The 24,859-nt window shown below is 47.3% G+C and overlaps 1 protein-coding gene and 1 pseudogene across 1 annotated transcript in view; one reads left to right on the forward strand and one right to left on the reverse strand.

The window, feature by feature from the left end:
- Wdr1 (WD repeat domain 1) overlaps positions 1-5,161 on the reverse strand; it is a 35,969-nt gene extending 30,808 nt beyond the window's left edge. The window contains exons 1-2 of the mRNA XM_036201075.1: positions 4,908-5,161; positions 4,478-4,599 (exon numbers count right to left, since the gene is read on the reverse strand). Coding sequence (XP_036056968.1) covers positions 4,478-4,599; positions 4,908-4,923 — 138 coding nt within the window. The 5' untranslated portion in view covers positions 4,924-5,161. The remainder of the gene's footprint in view (positions 1-4,477; positions 4,600-4,907) is intronic.
- The window catches only part of LOC118591863, a 132,367-nt pseudogene continuing 112,462 nt past the window's right edge, over positions 4,955-24,859 (forward strand).

Consider the following 24,859-nt stretch of genomic DNA (forward strand, 5'->3'; position numbering starts at 1 on the left):
ATCTGGGAACTAGGATCTTTTTGAAAGAGGTGTCACAAGTAGGGAACACTCTCTACTGAGACAGTAGCAAAGCAGGCAAAGCTCTTCAGAGATCTAGGCCTGAAGGAGGGCCACCGCTCCACTGGCCTCAAGCACTAGCTGCAGCTTCTCCTTTTTTTTTTTCTCTTTTATACCAAAGGGGTCTGTGATCTCCCTCCCTGCTCCTCCCAGAAGATACACACCAAACCAAAGCCACCATGCCGTACAGTGGCTTCCTGTCTGGACTTCGCCCATATCTACTATGTGTCTAAACCCTCCTCTGAGGGAACCCTGGCTCACTCTCTGAAATTTCAAATGTACCACTTCTCCAGCAGCTGTCTTCAGCACAAGTGGCTCTTTGCTCATGCTCCACAGCCCTCATGACATTCTTGTAAAATGGCTAATACAGCATGTGAGAACATCATCTACCAGGGTCCTCAAACCCAGTACTCCTGGCATTTTGGAGTAGGATTTCTGTTACAGGATGGTCCTGAGATGTGTAGAATGTTCAGCAACATCTACCTGTTAAATATCACCAATACACTTACCACTGATAGCTAACAAATCACCCTCCCCCAGGAAGCAGTGACAGAAGTCTTGGCTTACAGCTCATGGACTAAGCTAAGTAACTAAGCTAAGCAAGCTGCTGGGTGTAGCCTGGGGTGACTGATCCCTGGCTTAGTGGATCTCTACCAGAAACAATGGCCGGCTACCTCAATGTTGAGCTTCTGTGCAATGCATTTATCTCTAGCTTGCTAATGGGCCTTCCAGACTCAAACCCTAAACACAAGTCTCCACTGCATGAGCAGCTGTTACCGTGTCACTCTGTTTGAGTGCTTCCAGGGGCCTTAAGAACAATGCTGGACTGGGTGGTGGTGGCGCTCGCCTTTAATCCCAGCACTTGGGAGGCAGAGCCAAGCAGATCTCTGTGAACAGAGGCCAGCCTGGGCTACAGAGTGAGTTCCAGGAGAGGCAGGCTACATGGATAAACCCTGCCTTGAAAACCCCAAAGAACACTGCTGGGCTACTGAGGGTAGCCTGAGCACCCCCTCCCCAAGCCTCTAGCTGCTGTCTTGAGTCTTTTCTCCCTCATGCCTGTTGTTGTAAGTACTGCTCTAGCTTTACCCAACTGGTCCCCACAGATCCTACCAGAACCCACAGACCCTGACGACTACCTTGTGCTGAAGCACCTTGTCTAGCCCTCATCCACCAGGTGGTCTTGGGTGAAGGGAATGGAATCAAGTTCCTGGCTCTGGACACCAAGCTACTACTGTGTGCTCATTTCTGTCCAAATGGTCATCAACCACACAATCTGTTTGGCTGCACAGAACTCAATGCACTATGACAGTGTGCTCTATGGGCAGGCCCTTGAACCCGTACCCCCCAGGCTGACAACCATCCTGGAAATGCAGCAATGACTCATCAGGCATATACCTGGACAGAGGGACTGTGAAGTCCTCAAGGCCTGTTTCTGCCATCCCCCAAACTGCAAGGGCCCACACAGGGCCCTTGTGCACAGGCTGATAACAGGGTGCCAAATGCAAACAGGTTTGAGTTCAAACTCTTCCAAGAGGTCCAAAGAGACAAGCCCATGATTAGTCCAATTGCTGTGTGTCATGCCCTGAGACCTGCTATTATAGAATGGGTTTCCCAGATATGTACCTCAGTTCTGCAACCAGGAACCAAACACCTTCGTTAAGTTCTCCGCAGGCTGCTCTTCCCATTGGGGGTGGAGGGGTTCACATCTGTCAGGTATTTAGAACTGTTCTAAAATTCTCAAATGCCAGTTTCCAGATGGCCTCCACTACCACATGCTTTAACTCTCAAGAGAATTTCCTCTTCATGTGTGGCAACAGGGCATGGGAAAAGAAACAGGGAGCACCTTTCCTACCAGCTAATCCAAGAGTCACATTCACATGGCTGCTTCAGTCAGAGAACAGCTGGCAGGCAGCCCCAGGAGGAGACTGGCAAGACTACTCTTGTTGAAGTTCAAAAGGTGGGCACCAGCAAATTTAGGATGCAGTGGTGCCATGCATTGTATCCCTGCACCAGGGAGGCAGAAGCAGGAGGATTTTGAATTTTAGGCAGCCTTGGCTCTATAGTGAAACCCTCTGACAGGAAAAGAAATCAAGCCCTGGGAACTCAGTGGGATACTGTGTGCCAGGTGTTCCATGTAAGGACATGTGGTCAATGACACAGGAAAAGTCCCCCCTGCCTTTCCTGAGTTACAGGCAAGGGGGGACATCCTTGAACACTTAGGAACTGGAACAGCAACAGCTTGGTTCACGTTTACTGCCAGCAGAGAGCAAGAGGAGGCCAGAGGCAGAGATGCTGTTTAGGATGAAGGCCCTCTGGTGAGGCAATTTCTAAACAGAAGCCTAAGAGACAACAGGGAGCAGCCCTTGTGGACACTGGAGAATGAATATCCAGACAAAGGCCACAGCACCAGTAGGCCCTAAGAGGGGTGTGAAGGATGTGTGGCATGTGAGGAGTGAGGCTCAGACAAGTGAGCCTGGAGCTGACAGAGAAGGGAATTTCAGAGGAAGGGCACTGGGGCAGTGCTGCTGCGTGTGAGCCATGGGGTGACTGATCAAAAGTGCTCCAGCAGGCACAGGAAGAACAGACCTCAGGGCAGCAGGCATGGCACTTGGATACAGCAGGGAGCAACACAAGGCAGGTCTGCAGTTCTGCAGGACTCTAATGAAATGTGACATGGCGGCTATGGGGCCAGAGGAGTGCTAGCCTTCCATCCATCCTGGACTTGGATTCGTAGCAGATGCCCTTCCTTCCTGCAAACTGAATGATCCTGAGAACTCACACATTTCCTCTAGCAACACTCTGTCCTAATAAAAATCTAACCCATCTCTGAGGACCAGTAGCCCAACAGCAAATTAGTACATGCCGGGTAGCATCCAGCACACAAGGGTTGTAGTAACAGTATCCTACACCATGTTGTCCTGGCGTGCCAGGAACTTAACCTGGGTGGGAACAGAAGTGGTTGCACCTTCGGGAGAGAGAAATGAAACCTGGAGGGGAAGAACTGGCAGAGGCACACATCACTGGAAGTGAATCCACCCCTTTCAACCTCCTCTTGTGCACTTGCTCCTGTGACAGTACCAGGCCAGTGGATTCAAGGGATCAGCTGACCCAGCACCAGAGTGACCAACTCTATGCAGTTCTCCCAACTGGAAGTGAACAAAGTGGAGGGAGGCTGTGTAGGAGGCAAAACCAAACACACCACAGCATGGAGTATAGGAAGGTGCTTTAGACACCTTTGTTAATCCCCAGAGCTTCCACGTGGCCATCTCCATTTTCCCTTTACTTTCTCAAAACCTTATGACCTCAATCCAGTGTTAAGCCCTTGAGGAGGCTTCCCCAGTTCTAAAGAGGCAGGATCAGCTTTCTAGGAATCCAATCGACTAGCAAGACAGGCTCATATGCAAACTTCCACCTCACCCGACGTGCCCAGCAATCCTTTAAAAAGAAACTGGGGTCTGCCCTCAACCAACTGGGAGGCTCTTGGAGGATATGGGTGTCTATGAGCCACCTCACCTGACCAATGATGCTCCCAGAATGCATGCAGCAGCTGAAAATGACAGCCTTGATGGAGCAGTCAACCAATGCCTCCACCTCTCTACCAGTCCTTCACCAAGCATGGTAGTAAGGTGCCCCTAACTGCTGGCTGCCACCTCCAGCTTCCACCGCACACCATTCCTTAGGAGTGAGGGGGAGAGACAAAGATTTTAGCCGCCATTCTGAAGACGGAGAGGAGGCGGACTGACTCATTTCAACAACCAGAGGAAAAACATTAATTTGAAAGGGCCTCCCAAACCCAAAAAGCTGGCCCGGGAACAGCAGGTTATCTGCAGAGAACCACCCAGCTGAACACACTACTTCCTGTTTCTTCTCTGAATGAGACTCAAATCCACAACAGTTGGAGTTCAGATGACTGGGTGTGTTGTCTGGACTCTGGCACACCAGGGAGCCGAGGGTATTAGGATGATTAAGCAGAAGGGCCATTTACCAAGTACTCCATTTGTGCCAGGCACAGTCAGCATGAGGACGCCTGGCTGACCAGCGCATTCAGCCAGTCCAGGCAGCCAGGGGAAGTGGAGGACCATCATCTCAGGATCTCCATTTCCCCAAGGCGGAAACCGGGCTCAGGGAAGACCAACCACCCACGATCAAACAGCAGCAGACTCAAAACCTTTGGCTCTAAGAACCAAACTGATCCAAGCAAGCCTCAGTTTCCCAGTTAATGGGGGTTGGGGGTGGAAGAAACGGTCCAGTCCAGTCATCTGAGCCTCCAAGGTGTGGCTCCTGGGCAGAAGGGGCGTGGCTCCCCCCTCTCCCTAGGCCAACCTGCTGGGAGGGGGCGGAAGGGCAAGAATTCCAACTCCAGAGGTAGTTCCCAGGGCATGGATGCAAACAGGCCCCTACGGGGCCATGGAGTACTCACATCGATGTTCCTCAGGATGACGCACTTGCCATTGGTGTAAAGGAAATGATCGCCCTTGGGGTCTCCGCCGAGAATTTTGGAGACGCCCCGCTCCACCTGGGGGAGGCTGGCGAACACCTTCTCTGGGGAGACACAAACACCCGGGGCGTGAGGGGAGGTCCCGGACTCTCGGTCCCCGAGGAGTCCCAGGCCGTCAGCGCCTGGGGTCCCAGGCCGGTCACCTGTTGCCGCCTGCGGGCGCGGCCGGCGCACTTCCTGGTCGGCGTCGGCGGCCAGGCCCCGGGGTCGAGCAGTTCGGCCCGTCCAGCCCACAGCGCCCACTCCGGGGTTCCCGTCCCGCACCCCGCGGCCGTGAGCGACCCCAGCCGCGCCCTCCTGCCTACACCGACCCCAGAAGCCGGCGGCCGCGCGCCAAGGCCCACGCACTCACTGATCTCGTATGGCATCCTCGCCCACTTGTTACGGCGCCGTGCTCGAATGGGACCTCACAGTGGCCGAGCCGGGGGACGGCGCGGAAGGCGGCGCCGGGCGTGCCGGGGGCGGTCCGAGGCCCGGCTCCGAGGCCCGCTCGCGCCTGCCCTGCGCGCTGCCGCTGCGGACGACCCAACCCGGAAGCGCGGCCCCGGCACGGCTCGCCCCCAGCTTTGACCATATATAGTCAAGCGCTGGGCTCGGCGGCTGCAGTCCCACGAGCCTGCGCGGACATCGTCCCGCCCCGCGCGCGGGCACGCCCCGGAAGTGACGTGGAGACACAACCCGTGAAAAAGGCGGCGCCGGCCAGTACTCCGAGGGTGTGGGTGGGAGACGGGGGCTTTTTCGGAGCGGTAATGCTGTCTGTCTGTCCGGGCAGTCTTCTCTCGGAGCAGATAGTCTCAAACCTTCCGCCTGCTTGGCCCCCGGGCTCTTGCAAAAGACTCGAAGCCGCGGCGCTTCTGGGTTTTTAAAAAACTTTAGCTGGGTACACTTAGGAACTCTCCTTCCTTGAGGCAGAAACTTTAGGAAGTACTTTCTAGACCTGAATTCTTACTCTCCTCCTGCTCTTACTTAAAACTTACTAGGAACAAAGAAGACGGCAGGGCTAATTTTCTAAAAGTGAGGGTGGCGTGGGGGAAGCCTTGAAGGTTGGAACTCGGTTGGGCAGGAGTTTTCCTAAAAGCGGGGGTGGGTGGCGTGGAGGGGAGCCATGAGGTTTAGAACTCGGATGGGAAGGGGTAATTTCCTAACAGCGGGAATGGTGTGGGGGTGGGGGCGTAAGGTTTGGAACTCTAGTTGGGAAGGGGTAATTTATTTATCTTTCTGTCTCTCTTTTTTTTTTCTTGGAGCTGGGGACTGAACCCAGGCCTTGCGCAAGCCACTGAGCTAAATCCCCCCAACCTAGGGTAATTTCTTAAAAACGGGAGTGGCCTGAGGGTTGGAACTCTGTTGGAGGACAGGGAAAGAAAGTAAAGAATGATGCTTGTTCTCAGCCTCCCGATGGTCGCTAGGACCAAATGAAGACTTCTAGCTACTTGTTTGAAAAGCTCTGAAACCCTAGTTGGGAAACCGAAGAAGTGGTCTTTCAAAGGGGAACTCTTAGGAATTTGCCTTAGATGAATCAAATTCTGCTTTAGAAGTTGGATCCAGGTTTGTCCTGCTAATTACTCTGCAGGTCAGACCCACCCCTTCTCGGGGTTCACCGGGATGCCCACCTGTTTCCTATCCGGGCTGATCTTAGCTTATCCTCTTACTCTTAAGTTGCTATCTAGTTAGTGGTTAGATGAATTTTCAGCCTGCAGGACTAAGTTTCATAGAGAACGTTTTTATGTGTCCTCCGGTCCTGTGTGGGAGCCTCAGTGTTACTTGAAACTGTATCCTGTTTTCCTTAGTACCTGGTCTCTTGTGCTCTGACACATCAACATCCAGGTTCTGGGAATGCTACCTCCTGCTCTGTGATATCTGATATCTGCCAGGATTGGGGGTCTAGGGATCCTACTTGGTTAATTACTCTCAAAAGTATTGACTTAGTCACAACTTAATGAGTCTCACCTGCTGCAACCTTGAAACTGTAACCAATGAGTCTCACCTGCCCCAAATTTGAAACTGTAACCAATGAATCTCACCTGCTGCAACTTTGAAACTATAACCCAGTGTCACCTGCCCCAGCCTTGAAACTGCAACCTTATAGGGCCCTAACCTGCTCTCTCACACTTGCTCTGTGATGTTGATGGTTGACATTATGTCTCAAGGCTTGGACGGAGAACCTCCAAACTAATGTGGCTAGTTATGACTTAAAACAGTCCCTTTGTTACTCTAGTTTACCTTAATGCACAGTGTTGATAAGCATGTGGCTGGCTCTGATTTAAGGCTGTGCTAGAGATGTTTTTTTCTAACAGCAAGATGTCTGTCCTCAGATTCTGGGACAGAAGATAATGTAGGCTGTGAGTTTCTGATCTACTAGAATCATTCCAGATAAGTTGTTAAAGATGACCTTTGTAGGGCTGGAGAGATGGCTTAGCAGTTAAGAGCACTGACTGTTCTCGCAGAGGACCCAGTGTCAATTCTTAGCACCCAGAGGTGCTCCAATTCCAAGGAATCTGGCATCTTCCCAGATATACAGGCAAAACAAAAATTGACATGAATGAAAATGTTATAAAAATACGTGAAGCTGGACTGCTCACTAATCAGGGTGGGAAGGGCCACGCCAAAGCCTGCAGTGAGGGAGGGAAGGAGGACGACATTCATCTGTTGGCCTGTATTTGTGCTTCAACAGCTACCTTCAATTTAAAGACACCCTTAGACAGCAGTGGGGGCCTCTGGGTACAGAGAAAGTAGGTGCAAGTGGTCAGGCTAATTTCTAGAGATTGAAGGCTATGTACTGGCGTCCTCATCTCCCACACTCAGGCCTTCATCACACCAGTCTTCAAGAAAGCACCCAGCTTGAATCTGTGGATCTCTCTTGATAGTGCTACCCTGCTCACTAAGCTGCCTCACCTGGGCCTCTCTTAGCCAGTTGATTCTGCTCTACATAGTCAACCCATTACAGCCAGTGTGGTCTTGGTTGGCTCCTTACCCCTCTACTCAGCTTTTGGCCTCTGAAGTCCTGGAGTTACCTGTCCAGCTTGGATTTCAGGGAGCTTAATGGTTGTGGTTCTTTTCTGCCTAACACCTACCTCAACCTCCTGTTCCTGCTCTTTCTAGGCCATTCCAGACACCTCCACTTGAGGCCAGCCACCTTTACAGCTACATACTGTGGTGTTCAGCACTGGTTATGGCATTTCTCCCTTCCCTCATTAGCCCAGAGCTTTCCAGACAATCCCAGTGAAGCTGCTGATTGTCATTGCTGTGAGGAAATGGGCAGCATAAAATGTCACAAGTGTGCATTCAATAGCAGTGTTGAAGCTGATGCTAAAAAAGGAATTCCAAAGGAAATGAGCTTCAAGTACTTGCTAGATTCCGGGGCAGGGCCTGGTGGAAGGGTGGGGATTGTCTGTGAGGAGAGCTGAGCTGTTAAATCCAAAAGGACTGGTGCTCTGGGCTTCCAAGCCTTGTCTGAGGATTGGTTAGAGGAATTCTGGCCTGACTATAGACCTACCCAGAAGTTATTAGTCGCTGTATTCTAAACTCTTTAGAGAGAGAGAACAAGGGAAGTCTTAACTCATCCACAAGGGAGCTTGTTTACTGGATCCCTCCTGAGTGTCTCCAGAAATACTTTTTCAATATCAGCTCCATGGCAAGCTCATGGCATACAGCTGTTTGCTCAGTTTAGTTTAGATTTGGAGAATGATCCAAGAGCAACCTGGGGAAGTTTATTTTCAGCTTGCTGTCCAGGTTCCCAGCTTCTCTCTGAAGGGAAGTCCAGGCAGGAACTTGGAGAGGAAACTGGAGGAGGATGCTTGCTTCTTGCTCTCTAGCTCATGGTCCTCATGTTCACCATCTGTCACAAAACTCGGCTACCTACCTGCCCAGTGGACTGTGCCCTCCCCATCAATCAAAACTGTTCATCAGAGATGAAACTACTTTTGAAACCTGATGGGGGCAACTCCAATTGAAGTTCCCCTATTCCCAGGTGACTCAAGATTTGTGTCAGGTTGACAATATCCACCAGCACACCGGCTTTCAATTCTATCATGGGCCCAGTCACTTTCCAGTGTGAGATCTACAGTAGTCACTTCTAAGAACTTTACATCCCTGCCAACATCACAGCCACTTCTAAGTGGGGGATGCATCCTGTTTTAGTTCTTACCTGAGTTTCCAGAAACTAACTTTCTAGGCAGCTAAGCCTATGAGTTTCAGGGTTGGTGGTGGTGGTGGTAATGACCTTTATGAGGTTTGGCTGATGGCTAACTGTTGCGGCTGGCAAATCTTGTTATGACAGACTGGGAGAGATGAAATCGGGGGTCCTACGGCCATTTAGGGAATTCTCCTCTAGTAGGTATGGGGTCTGTTACTGTCTCCTGCTCTCCAGCCTCCACCTCCTTCTGATGGAGTGCCGAAGCTCAAGAGTGTCAACCTTTCACCTGCATTATGTTCTACCAAGTACAAAGGTGCCTCCAGGCCAGCAGACAATCCTGCCTCATCTGTTTTTTTTTGCCCACCCAGGGCTAATTTCCAGGACAATGTTTTCTGCCCTCTTATTCAGTACACACTTAAAGAGAGCTGTGGGTACTAGTTGTATGCTGTCTGTCTGAGCATAGTTCTCTACCCACACCTCCCAAACAGGGTTTCGTATTATAACAGCCCTGACTGTCCTGGAACTTGCTTTGAGTAGACCAGACTAGCCTCAAATTCTGAAACCTGCCTCGGCCTCCTGAGTATTGCCGGGATTAAAGGAGTGTGCATCCACAGCGGGCTTAACCCCTGTCTTTATTTTGGAGGCAACAGGGGTTCAGATTTTACCTTGTACAAGTTAAGAAGCCATAAGTGGTGTGCACCTAGGGTTCAAGATGAGTGTTTTTAGAGTTGTTGCTTAATACACAGAGAAACCCAATACACAGGAACTGATTTTTGTAAACCTCAGATTCAGCCATTCACCCACACTTGGAGTTAATGTGCAACACATTCTAGCTTGAGCACCACTATTCCTCCTTCTGGCTGGGCTTTTCAGCCAGCCCTCTTGACTTCCAGAAATGTGGTGACATGTCTGGTTGTAATGTTTGGTTCTGGGAACTGGTGTGTGTGGTCTAACTGTGCTCAAGGTATGAAGATTTGCCCTTGTGACTACTCTGTGGGTTACTATATTGCAGGGTCTGGTCTGAGGGTCATAACAGAACCCATTGCTGGTTGCATGGAGGCTGCTTCCACAGAGATCTGCTTGTACAGAGCCCAGCCTCTCCTGACTTTGCAAGTCTAATTAGCACTGTGCTCTCATCCTGACCCTGAGAGGGCATCAGCATGCTTTGGGGGTGCTTCTATGGAACTATCTCAGCTCTCTTGCCAGGGCCTGCTGAGGATGGTGGTGTATATCCTGAAGCTTCCAGAACTCCATCCCAGCTCCTGCTTATAATAAGCCTCTGACCTTGTCCCCAGAGTAGCTTCCTCCCTAGTCCACATTTGAATGAACCAGGAACCAGAGGCCAGTTCCTTCCAAAAGCACATCTAGAGGGGTCACTTTGCTTCCATGTGGAAGGGATATGCTGATGAGCTGGTGTGTCCATTCCAGGCTTCTCTCTTCCTCTTGTTTCCTAAAAAGAAATAATCTCTGTCCCATAGATTACATAGGGGAAGGCTTAAGTAAATTTCATCCATGCTCTGCCTGCTGCTGGCAGGTACTCCCATCTGCTTCCCTATGAATTGAGTATTCTCCACTAAAGCGGGGAACTGAGTTGTAGATCTGCATGTGAATAAGGAATATTGGTTGACAAGGAAACCATAACCAAACAACTCCAAACCCGAGTGGCCTAAAGAACAGAAATCTGTCTTGAATAGAAGCCCAAATCAAGGGAATGGAAGGGTTGCTTTCTTCTGAGACCGAAAGTAAAAGAGCAATCTGTTCAGTCTTCTCTCTCACCAGGCTCCTGCTATGGGCTCTGCTTAGTATTCCTTGGCTTTCAGAGCACCATCCTCTTGGACCTGACGGTCTCCCTGTACACAGTGTTTGCAGGTTTCTTCTGTATGAAAACACTAGGCCTATCTTAGGAGTTGGATGCTGCTGTCCTCCAAGCATCTTGTCAGTTTTCTGTTTTCATCGAGAGTATTCTAACCTTGACACCATATCTCACAGGATTGTGTCTGGCAGCTTGCACAGCTGTATAACACTTTAGTTAGGCTTAACTCTAGCCTCCACTCTTAACTCCAAGACCACTGGCACCATGAAATGGCATGCAGCTGGGGTAGATCTCCAGGTAGATACTCAGGCACGGGAGGAGTAACTGAAATAATCAGAGGGTCTAAAGGCAGATGATCCTGAGGTGGGAGGGGTCAGCTGGTTGCTCTCAGGAGGAAGGGTTCAGCTAATCCCTGCTTTGACTGAGCGTGGTTTACCCTTCATGATACAGGGACTGGCAAGGCTCCGGCAACCATAGAGGAGCTCACTGCCTAGCAGAGAATGTCTCCCTGCATCAATTTTATTTACTCTTTGAAGAGGAAATTAGCCAAGTGTACTACCAGAACAACATAAATGAAAACAAACCTGTGCTTGAAAGGCAGAGAGGCCTTTACCTGTGTCTTACCACAGAAATAGAAACCCTGAAATACCAAGGCAACTGAGAGGAAAGGGTTTATTTCAGCTTACACTTCCACATGGCAGTCTATCACGGAACATAGGAAGGCACCTGGAGGCAGGAACTTAAGCAGAAACCATTGGGAAAGTTCTGACTGCCTTCAGCACCCCATAGCTTGCTTAACCTGATTTCTAAAGTGCCATGAGCCTGAGGTGGCACCACCCACAGTGAGCTGGGCCCCTAATATCAAGAAAATGACCACAAGCTTGCCCACTGGCTAATCGGATCAGGACATTTTTCTCAATTGAAGTTCTTTCAAAATGATTCTAGCTTGTGTATGTTAATGTAAAACTAGCCAGCACAGCCTATCACATGACATTTTACATCCTCTTGCCATAGGGTAACCACTACTCAGCTCTTCAACATGTAATTTATATGTATATATGGAAGTATATTACTTAGGTGGAGTCCCCAGGTGGGCAGCCCCATTGTTTGCCATCTAACATGTTTCAAAGGCTGAAATGTGTAGAAATGCCTGAGCTATGTCTCCTTGGCATGGATTGTAAAATGCTGTCAGTTTTCAATGAGTTCATTCTGCAGAAGCAGCAGAGAACAAAAGCATGCAATTGGGTGCTCATGGCATCCAGCAGAGATGGCTGGAAGAGACCTGCTAGGGCACCAAGTGGTGACCTTAAACTAGGCTTACATCCAGCCAAAATCAGCTTGGGGAGGCCAGCCTGACTTGATAATGGAGAGTCCCAGGTGGAGCAGAGTGTGTCCCCAAGGGTGAGCTTTTCAGTGAAAGAGTGAACAGGAAGAGGATACCAGTAAAATGGGCCAGATTTTATTTCCACAGACAGACCTGGAGGAGCTGGAGCATCGGCTGAGGGCAGGCAAGAAGCACTGAACCCAGAGTCCTCCAGTCAACACTGCTCCAGATCGGGGTTGCTACGGGGGCTGGCACTCAGGAATTCCAAGTGGCTTAGGCCATTCCTCACTTCAGTGTGCTTATGAGAATCCAGGGACAGCCTGGGAAAACTGAGGCAGTCAGATGGAGTCAAAATTGGGAGTCACAGGTAGTGGGTCCTGTTGTCTCCTTTTATGGGTGAGATTTCTTACTGTAGGCCATTTGGGATGCAGGGACACACAGTAGTAACCTCTGTTGGAAATGGCTTACCCCCGGCCGCAGCCTTTTTAAGGGCACATCTTTACTGCTGGATGCTTTGGTTTTTTTCTCTGTCCTGTTTAATAGAACCACATGGGGCAGGGGAAGCACATCTGGAACTTTAGGGTCTTGGATATTTGAAAATGTGCTGGGGTCTGGGAAAGGATGGCCCTCATCCCCAGAGTCTGCTTTCAAGCATCTTAAACCACATGTGACAAGATTTCCATCCCATCCTCCTTTAGATATGTATCATATATGTCCTATATACATGTTGGAGGCAAGTGCCCTGCTTACATAACTGAGCATTAAAAAATGTTCACTATAACTCCAGTCATTACAGGAAGTAACAAAATAGCTGAGCTTTGTGTTCACTGTGATATTACAGTGGGAAAGAGAGAAGCAGATTTGTGAGTAGTAGGTACAGAGATTAGTAGAGAAGGACAAGTGGGTGGGGTGACATAAGACAGTTTTGAGTAAAGGAAATGTTAAAAATGCAAAGACCCTGCAAGCCATGTTGGCTTATGTGCTTTGGAAGAGCCCAACAAGAGGGACATGACAATAAGGAAGGGACAGGGCAGGAAAAGTGGCCTGTTGCACTGACATTGGCCTTTTGGAAGGAGGGACTGTGTATGGAGTCCTGAAGGGGACATAGGAGCCTGAATCTACCCAATGGCTGCTGCAGCCCTCAACTCCTCTGGTGTGCTTGTCTCTGCATTCCCAGACACTACCCCACTGGTTCACAGAGACTGAGTCCTTCAGTGGGTAGGCTTTCATGGGTGGATCACAGGCGCTGGTCATAAATCTATCTGGGTGGTCCTTCCAGGAGTTGAGAATCTGAGGCAGGGCAGTCCTTGGCGAGGTTGTGTCACAGATGTTGGCCCTGTCCTCATGGGGTTGGTTTGCATCTGTGGGTTTTCTTCTGGGAGTTACTTTTCCAGTGTCCCATGGGCTGCTTGAACTGAAAGCATTTCCCTAAAGCCTGACTCTGACCAGTGAGTGCACTGAGTACTGTAATGTGCTGGTGCATGGTTCTCAGTCCACCAGTATTCTGACTAGGTTTTTTGCTTCTCTAGTTTCCTGATGGGTGTGGAGCAGCAAGCCATTGCACAAGAAAACATCTGACTGCTGCTTTGGACCCCCTAGAGTTAACTGTTAACCTCTCTAGATAGCAGCATGGGCTTGGGAAGTGTGGGCCCTAAAAAATCAGGCCGACTAAAGTCTCCTGCCATAGCCAACTTTATTCAGAGCATCAGACGACTTCCACTTAGGTGACTCTTTAACCATCACTGAGTAAAATTTATAGGCACAAGGACAAGCCACACATGGTAAAAACTTGTTTTTCCATAGAGGCATAGAAACAAATAATAGCCAGTTGGAATGAATAATCGGAAGTGAACTCACTCCTGTCTCCTCCACTTGGGAGGGAGGGGCAGGAAGTCACATTCCAAGAACAACCCTTGTCATGGAGGAACAGATTAGAAACTTGTCTTGCTTCCTTGGAATTTTCCTCACAAGGTCTCAAATCTCACCCAGCTTTATTAATGGACCATGTTCAAAAACTGAATATCTCCTTAGCTGCCATATGCAGTCTCTGTCAAAAATAGAGTTGTGGACACTACCTTAAGACTGACTTGAAGCAGGGAGGTCAGTAGAGTGCCCTAATCATGAACTCCACTCCCATCCCCAGGATGGGCTCTCAATTTTGTTTTCTGTCTTTATAATTGGAGAACGTCATTCATGGGTACAGTGTATTCTGATAATCTTGATTCCCTGCTTCCAGCTGCAGGCTTTCCTCAGCATGTCCCTCCCAATTTTCTCTCAGCTCCTCCACCCAGCCCAATCAATCAGTGCTGCTCATACACAGATGACATGTGCCCATTTGCTGGAGTGTGGGCAACCTGACAGTTTGGCCACACTTCCAAAGAAAAATGACACTCCATCTTCCTGTACTATCTACTGCCAGTAACATAACTGCTAAGGTAGGAACAGAGCCTCATGAGCTCCTCCCCTATCCAAGATGGAATTTGGACTGGAGGATCGTGTGCAAGCTTATAGCCACACGTGCCATGCAACAGCCATGTCTGGAAGACAGCACTGCACAGTACTCTTCCCTTCCTCCATCTCTTAGTTCTCTGCCACTTCCTCAGTGTTTCAGCCTTGTTGGGAGAAGGGCTGGCGATGAAATGTCCTAGTTCGGGCTGAATCCTTAAACCACTTATCTCGGCACTTTGGCAGGTTATGAAGTCCTCGTGTGTGATGGAATAGTGGTTGATGGTGTTCCATTTGTGTATGCTGTGGATGTTTGTTGAATGGTGCAAAGACATGTTGCTTATGTTGCATTTGTTTAACTTGGTGAAGCTGTGAGACTCTGAATGTCTAAAACCCTTGATTGGTCTAACCAAGAGCTGTACAGCTAATAGTGAGGCAGGAGAAAGAACAGGTGGGGCTTGCAGGCGAAGGGAAGAACTAGGAGGACACATCTGGGAAGAGAGATTGAGGCACAAGAAGAGTGCGATCATCAGGGCCAGTCAGGCCCTCAGCTGTACAGCAAGGCTCAGAATAAGAAGTCAACAAAGGAATATAGAATAAAGATAAAAGGCCAGAGCAAAAGTAGACGTGATAATTTTAGGAGAGCTGGCTAAAAATAAGCCAAGCTAAGGCTGGGGATTCATGAGTAAGGATAAGTCTTCGTGTGACTTGTGAGCTGGGTAATGTGCCCCCAAAGAGCCAAAGAGTAACTACACCCATGTCAACAGAAAGCTTTTCTGACCAAGAGGGAGAGAAGCCCAAATCTTCATCTATACAATACTTAGTTTATGACATGACCATTGAGCAGCTTTCAAATAGTGTTTGGTGTTTCCTTTGACTGTTGTAAAGACAAGGTAGGTGTGAAGTTCATAATGAGTTGAGTGTGAGATCAGGCCTCAGAGCTTTACTTGACTCTTGCTATAGGCTTAGTCTCAGTACTTGGGCCACTTGGTTCTGGTGGTTATGCCAGGAAAAGTGGGTTAAAGATAGAGAGTGGGTGGCCCCTCTGCGCACTGACTTGAAGGTGTCAGCAGCATCCCAGAATTTGGTGGGAAGATGTCATGCTTCCCTTGTAATAGCATGGTTGTGTTTTTGGGAGAGATGGTATATTTCCTTGTCTGGTCTCTTCTGAAGAGGGAGCTCTGCAGTTCTCAGGTTCATTGCAAAAGTATGGCATCTGAACATATGTGGCTGCTGTGTAAACCTGGGTACAGGTGGCCATAAAAGATGAAGGATAATAAACAGATGGCCTGCCAAGGGACAGATGGCTCTGGATCCTTATTGAATGTTTGTCTGAGGGTTAGCTCATGGGAATCCTTCATCCTACCAGCTTGGAATAGGCTTTCCTGGCAGTTTAAATATAAAATTCAAATGAGGGGAAAAATAACAAAAACAAACCCTTCAAACAACACCACCAAAAACCCTGAGTCAAGAGAACTAGCAAAAACAAATCTCCCCCCAAAAGGGGAAAAAGTTGTTTGTATCCCCAACAGCCTTTTAGAATCTAGTTTCCTTACCCCAGCTTTCAACTTTTCCCAGACACACTCAGGACTTTTAGCTGATTTATGTGTACTTGCATGTGAGTGTATTGACATGTGTGTATGAGTTCACATGTGTGCACCTGCATGGAAGCCTGGGCCCAACATCAGGTATGATGTGATGCAGAGTCTCACATCATACCTGAAAATTTTCAAAAAGTTGTAAGAAGACATGAGTTGTACTCATACTAAGTAAATGTTGAAGTACACACTGCAATGTTAATTATATAAATGTCCAGATTCCTAGAGCTTACCAAGTGTGCATACTGTACCCAGCAAGTGAATCCAACAACTTTGCATTGCCTTTTGGTACCTTGTGTTAAAAATGATCTGAGATTAGCAGCACTGTTGTCTGCTACAGACTTAAAGCTCATTGTCAAGATCATAATTGGTTCAGGATGGGAACCAGACATCTTCAAAGAAGAGAAGATTTATTACTGAATTTAGATCACATAGCATGGAGCCCCAAGTCCTAACTAAGGTCCCTGTAAGCTGAGAAGCAGGGATGCTAAGGGGAGCAATTGAGTATGGTCACAGTTCAGAGCCCAGGGGATCTGGTGGCATAACCCAATGAGGATGAAGACCTGAGGGCTATAGAGAACCTGGGATGTAGCACTTTTTGTGAGGATGAAGTCCAGATAGTGAAGGTAATAGCTATTTTCTGGCTATTATGAATACTGTTGCTTTGAACACTGTTGAGCACGTGTTCTTGTTGTATGATGGACATATACCCAAAGGATGCTCCTACAGTAGCAGTTACAGGTAGGAAAGTGATTGACTTGAGCTGTCTTATGGCCTTGAGTGCAGCCATGAGTTCAAGGTAAATGTGGTCACATCTCTATAAGAGTAACCAATGTTGTCTGGACTCTTCCTAAGGGACAAGGTAGAGATTCTGGTTCAACTAAGTCAGATTTGTCCAGTGGTGGTGAAGTTGCTCAAGGACAGCCATTGAGAAGTCATTGTCGGAGAGGTTGATTTTTGTGACTTAGTTATGTTGGCACATGACAGCCAGAAGGGTACCTAGCTGCTAGTGCCCCAACCTGCAACCTTGCAAGGTTTTAAGGTCTTGGTGAGACCCATACATACATGGGATAGTACCACACCACTGAGGTTCAAGGGTGTGAGCTGATGCAGGTCCAGGCTCAGGATAGATGAATAACTTCTGTGTGTGAGAGTTGGCAGTGTGTGATGGACAGTGTCTCCAAGGGTGTCTTCAGCCACCTAAGGGGGAACAAGAGATGAGTTCTGGTAAAGCATGTTGAGAGTGGTTGGTGGGGTGTTGATGTCTCAATGTACGGCCCCACTTGGCACTAAGTAAGACTGCCCACACAAGAGAGGACAATGTCAAGGCAGTTTCCACTGGAGTCTTCTCACTCAAATCACACCACTCTTTACCACAGGCCTGTCAGCATCACTGAGGTACTGGCCCAAGCCTGAGATGAGTGATGGACACCTCATACATCCCCAAGTGTTGCTGACATTCCCTCTCCCCTGGGATGGTTCTTCATCTAGAGCATTTTCATGTTTTCTCTTCCTTCTCCTTCCAAGAAACACCATCCAGAATAAGATGGTCAGACCTTGAAAAAGTAATTCTGCTTGCTTGTTGATGTTCAGGGCTGCTCTTCCCTCTTTTCATCTTAAGATCCCCCTTTCTCAAGGAGTGCAATTGTATGTATGGGGAGCTTGTAAGGATAGGATTGTATTCCAACCATGCTTTCCCCTCCATCTATGAAAATAACTTTCTGAAAATATAAAGCTTTTTGTATTAAAAATCTGTTTAAAGAAAGTCCAAATACCCAAATGGGAGACAGTCACAACACATCAAATGCCGAGAGAAGCTCCTAGTGAAGCCATGCCTGTAACGCCTACCTGGAATCTCCACACTCAGCAGAAGGACAGCAGGAATGTAGAGGCCAGCCTGGACTATGGGAACACTATCTCAAAATTGCTCTACATTAGAAACCATATTATGATCCCTCACCAAGAAGTCAGTATTGTCCGATGTCTATAGTTAGTTCTGCCTCAGCTCACTTGGCCACTTGGAAGCAGTGTGCTAGCAGCCTTCAGCTCAAGTGTGCAGTGAGATGGAGTGTGAGCTGAGGGGTCAGCCCTCAGACCTGTTTACAGGAATGTCACATACCTCTGTCCTGGCATTGAGATTGAATCATTTGAGGGCTTTGTTTACCTTTAATATTGGAAGCATTTCCTTTTTATTATGCAAGCTTCAAAAACTGCCTTTGCTTTGAATCTGAGCAGTCTATGTGTGGTGGTTTGGATGAAAACGGCCCCCGTAGGCTCATATGTTTGAATGCTTGTCATTAGGGAGTTGTTTATCTGCTGCACTGTGGCTGCACCTCAGACCACCGCTGCCTCAGTTGCTAATATCATTTTATCTTTGGCACTGAGGCTGTACCTGAACCTACTTATGCCTTGGTGGCTGACTATACCTTCACTGCCACTACCACCTTGCTGCTGAGTCTGAAGTAAGGGTGAGCTATGGCATCCTCTTTACAGCCTAGGTTCTGGCTCAGCCACTTTACTTTAGGAGCCAAATGCTGTTTAACTCTGTCATTCTATTTTACCAATAAGACTCAGGAGCCAGATGATGGGGGTCCATCACTCACTGCCAACTCTCACAGCAGACCTTCCTCCTCCACCAGTGTCTCAGAAAGAGGGCTCTCTCCTAAGCTGTCTGAAAGAAAATGCTCTCACCCCAGAAGTCCATCCCTCCTACCTCCTGTGCCTCTCTCTGACCTCCTGACTTCCTCTCACTCTGTGGTCACTGCTTGTTCTGCCTCTTGACCCTTGGTTGACGTTATTTTAAGAAAGCAATCTCTGGGTTCAGTATGATCAAATAGCCTGTAACGTTTCTCCCTTTTTGTCTAAAAAAGGAAGGTTTTAAGTCTAACACAGTAAAAGTATTTGCAATAATGAAGCTATTTTTGCCAATCTTTCTACAGTGCCCAGCTTGGTTGCATTTGGCAGTTTTAGGATTTAGTATTGGAGTTCAAAGTTCTGTAACATGTCTGTGTCAGTCTTATATGAACATCCTCAGCACTTTGTAGTGTGAAGCTGATGTTTGTGTGGTGCTGTCAGCTTAGTGGCATTACCACAATCCAGGTGGACTCATCTTTGGAAGGGCCCATCTTCTTGGAGAGCTCAAAGGTGTGCAATTTTTGTGCAGAATCTGGCATCAGCAGAGGCTGGAGGTGGACATTATCACTTGGCCATTTTCCTCTCCCGGGACATTTTCTTTTGATCCATCCTATTTCAGATGTCTCACTTGTCCAGTGGTCTCTAGAATCCTTAATTGGATGTTTTTCTTCTCCTAGAAAGATAGAAGCAAGATCATGATCAAAAGAAAGGCATTTGTTAGCCTTTATAAGACAGTCTGGATTGAATGACCAAGAAGTCTGATGAACTGTCACCTCTCCTATTCAGAGGGTCTCCTGTTCGAATCTAATCTGGATGGTATATCCACAGATTTCTCCTCCTGTGGAAACAAAAGCAAAACCTCTTTCCCAACCTAACACATATTGCAGTTTCTACTCCTAGGTGAGCCCATCTTTAGAATACACAGGCTGACTTAATTCAGCAGGTTTTTCTACTGTCCAATGTCTCTCTGTAGCTGCGTCATTCCTTTCTCATTAGCATTTAACAACTTAGTTAATTAAACACTGTGTAATCTATTCTAGGGGTCTTTATTACCCCTTTCTGTTTATTAAGTATATCTTTTAAACTGCAATTAGATCTTCCTATAACTGCCTGTTCTAAAGGAATGTGTGGTATACCTGTAATATGCTTAATGATGTAATATGCAAAAACTTTAATTTTACTGGAGACATACCTTGGAGCATTGCTGGTTTTAATTTGTAAATGTGTTAACATAGACATAACTTCTGATAAATGTGTAATTAGTCAGCCTTTTCAGAACTTAAAGCGGTTCTCATGGCAAATCTGAATATGTACCTATGGTATGGTGCGCTGACTTTAATTTTCCAAACTCTGGAAAATGAAGCCTATCCATTTACCAAATTTCATTTCTTTGGATACCTTTTGGAATACTTCCTGCAGATTATAACCTGGGCTTTGGTTATACAAAGGAGGAGCAGGGCCTTTTCTTAATCTCTCTGACTTGTTGCCAAGTGATAGAAACATCTTTCTTCAAATCTTGGCTAACATTTTGTTTCTTATAAGATTCTGAAGCTTTAACACTTTCCCTATTAATAGATGATAAATTTCATCATTATCTTGTGACAGTGGGCCTGATAGACCTGTATGGGTTCTGATATGCATTCTATACAATGGATGTTCCTATTTCTGATTACTTGTTCTAGTTGAATAAATAATACAGTTAATTATGAATCAGCTGGAATAAGCTGGAGCCACCCTGCCATGGCCAACTTTTCCTGTGTAGTGTCCAGTGGCATGTCTTCTTGCTGTGGTCTCAGCTGCATTGTCACTGGTGTGGGTGGGAAGGGATGTGACTAAGGCCTCTAAGGAGTGTGGAGTGTGTAGAACCCCAAGGTGGCCATTCTATTCTGCGTGGTCTGTAGTGGAAGGTCTCCTAGTTGAATGGGGTCTGCCACAAACTTATGTGAGGACTCTCTCCCAACTGGCAGGACTAGAGAATATTAAAGTCTCCCAAAGTATCACAGAAGGACTCCTAGACTGACTTGGGGTATCAGCTGTGTGATGGCTGGGCAATAAGACAGCAGAGACTGAATGTCACTCACATGAAGTATTGTGAGAAAGGCTTTCCCGGGCAATCTTGTGCACTGGTCTCTGAATTGGTAGGGAAACTGGGGCGGGGGGAGAAGATAAAAGTGTTGGCATACCATTTTTCATGGCTGTGTGTCTGTAAGGAATGAGTACAGACTTGAGCTGTCCTAATAGCTGCTCTTGGGATCCCAAACATGGAACCCAGGGGGAGTTTTGGAGAGTGAGATGTGTTTACACTTGTAGGTTTCCTTCTACCTTCAGTACAGAGGTGGGGAGGGATGCACAATACAGCATACACATGAGTCCTCAAAGTACAAGAAACTATAGTAACTATGGAGTATTCTGCCCTTGAATTGCTTGCATTTGGAAAGACTTAAATAAGTTTGAGTCTCTACAATGTGGCTGGTGGGGAATGGGGGGAGAAGACGTGAACCTGAATGCTGTGCAAACAGGAAAAAGTAATAGCAAAACCCATTTGAGTAATCCACACTATTTAAGGCAATGCAGAAGAAAGCAGTCCCAGATGAACAGCTCCTATGAACCATTGGAGACTGGAGGACACTGTCCTGAGTAAGGCACGCGCTATTCAGAACTTAGTGTGAGCAGACTGTATTTGATGCCAAGTTCTCCAGGCTACATGCATGTGACTGAGTTCCCAGGAGAGATAAGGACCTTGATGGTGGTAGAGGGATTTTAGTGCCCATGGTAGAAAGGAATGTTTAATGAGGCATGAAAGGCTTTGGCAGAGCTGCTCAATTTAGAATGACATGGAAATTGGTCTTGTGGAAAACCAAAGCAATCGAGAGGGGAAGAGAAGAACGAGATGAAGGGGCTATCTGGGTCACTTAAACAGAAACGTGCAGAGATTTGCATGAAGCCAGAGTTTGTAAGAAAATGACAACAAAATTTAATCCTTGAACCTTTGGAAGGCTTTGAGGACTCAGCAAGAGTTCACTGACAGTATATGTCATGGAGCAAATCGGGAGAAGACTCTAATTTCCTGGTGATAGACAATTCTATTCCCTAGAACAGGCACTGTGTGTTACTTTCCTACAAGAAAGCATCTTGGGGCTGGAAACCATTCACCCTGTCTGGAGCCCTGTTAGCAGCCAGGTTATGACGGATGGAGAGGTAGCAGTTAGCCACCACTCAGCCTAAAGTACTGGCTGACTCAGGAAGCCTCTCCAGGCACAGCTGGTGAGAGATCAGCCATACTACCCTCTACCTTAGAGCTGGACTAGTCCATTCAGAGCACGGTTAGCAGCCCTGACTCTGAGTCTGGAGGTTGGGGAGAAACATGACAGCCCTGTGGCAGCACTCCAAGGATGTGGAGATGAGAGAATGACTGGATTGTGTAGACCCATCAAGGTGGGGTCTTCACCCATGAATCAGTACATACACTGATTTTTTTCAAAGGAAAAAACTGACATACTCAATGGAATATATTGCATTCTGTGTTAGACTTTGATAATACTCTTTCAGTATCCCTTAGAGGTTGATACCTGAAAAGATCTGGCACTTGCTTAGCATGGTGTAAGGCCTTCAGAGATCCTGCTCATCATTTGCAAAAGGGGTTTTGTTTTATTGATCTAATGCAAGCCCAGTTGTCGGACATGATGAATTAGGGAGTGAGAAAATCCTTCAGCAGCCTGTGTGTGTTGCCAAAAAAAAAAAAAAATTACAAAACCTGTGCAAAGGTATAGCCTGGATGGGTAGAAAATGATTCCAGATTCTTAAGTTATAAAATGAAAATCACAGGGTCGGTAGGGGAGGCCTAAAGTCCCAATAAACACAAGGCCTATTGCCTCAGCTGTTGGCCCCCGACCTGAACTAGGTGTTAAGACCCTCATGCTGAAGACACATACTTTTGTTCAAAGACATGACAAAAAAATCAATCTGCGACTAAACTGGAAGCTTCTTCCTGCTGAATAGCTTTCATAGTTCCAGAAAGTGCTATCCAGCTCTGGGGGAAGAATTATCAACAGTCTCAATCAGTGTGGGCCCTACAAGGTATACCACCAACACGGCAGGAAGGTGTGTCCACCACTTCAAGTGCTGGCATGAACAATAGGAGTACAAGCAACTACTTTGCCATTTGTTTCCAGGTCTGCTCCAGGACAGGGAATTTGCATCTGGGACTCTCAATCCAGTCCGAAGCTTGTGGCTGGGAAGGTCATAGGCTCCACTGGAAGGCTGCTACAGTTTCTCCTTCATGTGGGGGAGGGGAGGAGGAGGAACCACAGTGTAAATGTGGGGTTTGACTGGAAACTTGCAGGATTCCTCTTTTTGAAAGCATGTGGGGCCCAGAGATGAAATTCTGATCAAGCTTGGAGGCAGCTGTCTTTATCCACTGAGTCATCATACTAGCTACCATTGTCCCTGTGAATGGTCAGGACGTGCTGGTGTGTTTTCTCCCAATTTCTCAGAGGCAGGTGTCTGGAGGTGATGGTCAGTGGATGTTTGCTGTCTTCCACAGCTGTGGCTATAGCAAGGGAGTTCAGGAGATGTCATGGAATCCCTCAGCCTCCCCACTACCCTCCCTTTCCAGAAGATGCCATGCTCTGAGATTTCCTTCTATCAAGACAGGGAAAGGATGTGTCTCACTGCAATAGAGTTTTTTAGTTTTCCTCTGGGGTGGCCATGACCTCGTCCTTTGAGGAGCAGATACTGTCTTTGCTCACAATAAATTGAGGGAGGTAGCTGCTTGATACTGAGATATGTTTTAATCCCCAAGTAGACCGACTTTGGGTATAGTGTGCTTTGGTTCCTGCTCTTACAGCTTCCTCTAGATGCCAGTTCCTCAGAGTTTGTTGCCCACATTCAACCAGTGTCTCATGTTTGTGTAGTGATGCTACCTGAAAAGCAAATTTAAGGCAGGAAAGTTTTTTCAGAGAAATCATGATGAAGGCCTGGTGGGATGGCTGAGTCCCACATGGCACAGTCTATTGTCATGGTAGCAAACAGAAGGCGGAGTCCAAGTCAGTACCAGGGGAGGGACAGGGGAAGGGGGAAGGAAAAGGATAGTCCTAAAAGATGGCCCTCTAATCTGGTAGCAGTCCCTACCTTCTTTAAAGGCTCCTATTGCCTTTGTAATAGCTTTATTAGCGGAGGACGAAGCTCTCAAAGCATGAGCCTGAGGAGGACAAAAACCACTGATCCAGTCTCTGCCCAGCCAACCTATGTCATATACAAGTATGCACGAGTGTCTTTATCTTGAGCCCCTTCTTCCTTCACATGAATGTGTTGACTGAACTTCTGCCTACTTGGAACTTTCATGACCAGTTTTAAGGATTTCTCCAAAGGACCATGGTAGTGTAATCCTTTGCAGTGTGATTTTGTGTTGAGCCAGTTCATCTGTGAGACAGGAGAAGTGTTTGCTCCTTTTCCAGTGTCTGTTGGGTTTCTGATGCTGTGATGAGACACCATGGCCAAAGCTTCTTGGAGAGGAAAGGGTTTATTTGGCTTACACTTTATCATTGCTGTTCATCACTGGAGGATGTCAGGACAGGTACTGAAAATGGGGCAGGATCCTTTAGGCAGTACTCATGGAGGTGTGCTGCTTTACTGGCTTGCTCTCTATGACTTTCTCAGCCTGCATTCCTATAGAACCTGGGACTACAAGCCAAGGGACTGTACCACCCACAATGGACTGTGGCTTCTCCTGTTAATCACTAAGAAAAATGCCCTACAGGCTTGTCTACAGCCTGATTTTATAGAGGCATTTTCCTAATTGAGGTCCCCTCCTCTCAGATGACTTTATTTTGTGCCAAGTTGATATAAGTGCCCAGCACATTTTAGCTTATTTTGTGTAGTTTATGAAGTCAAAGGATTAACATCGCATGCAGATTCAGACCTGGGATGCTGGCAGTCAGATCCACCTGATCTCATCACTGAAATGCAGCCTTAAATTTACTTGTGACCCATGAAACATTAATGTCTTCATAAATGTGGCATTGTGTGCATGTACTATTGATTTTTGAGGCCCTTGGCTGTTTGTTCACAACAAGCAGTTCCACATACTGGGACTTTGTAGCTTTGAATCTTTATAATATGGCATCTAGATGTTCATAGAACTTTCTGAATTTGTGACCATAGGGCCAACAGCTAAGCTGCCAATCACTTCAGTGGCACAGTGATATCATTAGTAGGAATTGTCACTGTTCCCACAGATCTTACTGTGATACAGGAACTAAATCATTGCACAACACTGAAGATACACTGTTTAAACTCTTATGACACACCAAACTGATTTTTGCCTTTACTGAAGATTAAAATACATTCCCAGGTCTTC

This window comes from Onychomys torridus, chromosome 10 (assembly GCF_903995425.1).
Source record: "Onychomys torridus chromosome 10, mOncTor1.1, whole genome shotgun sequence".
Taxonomy (NCBI): domain Eukaryota; kingdom Metazoa; phylum Chordata; class Mammalia; order Rodentia; family Cricetidae; genus Onychomys; species Onychomys torridus.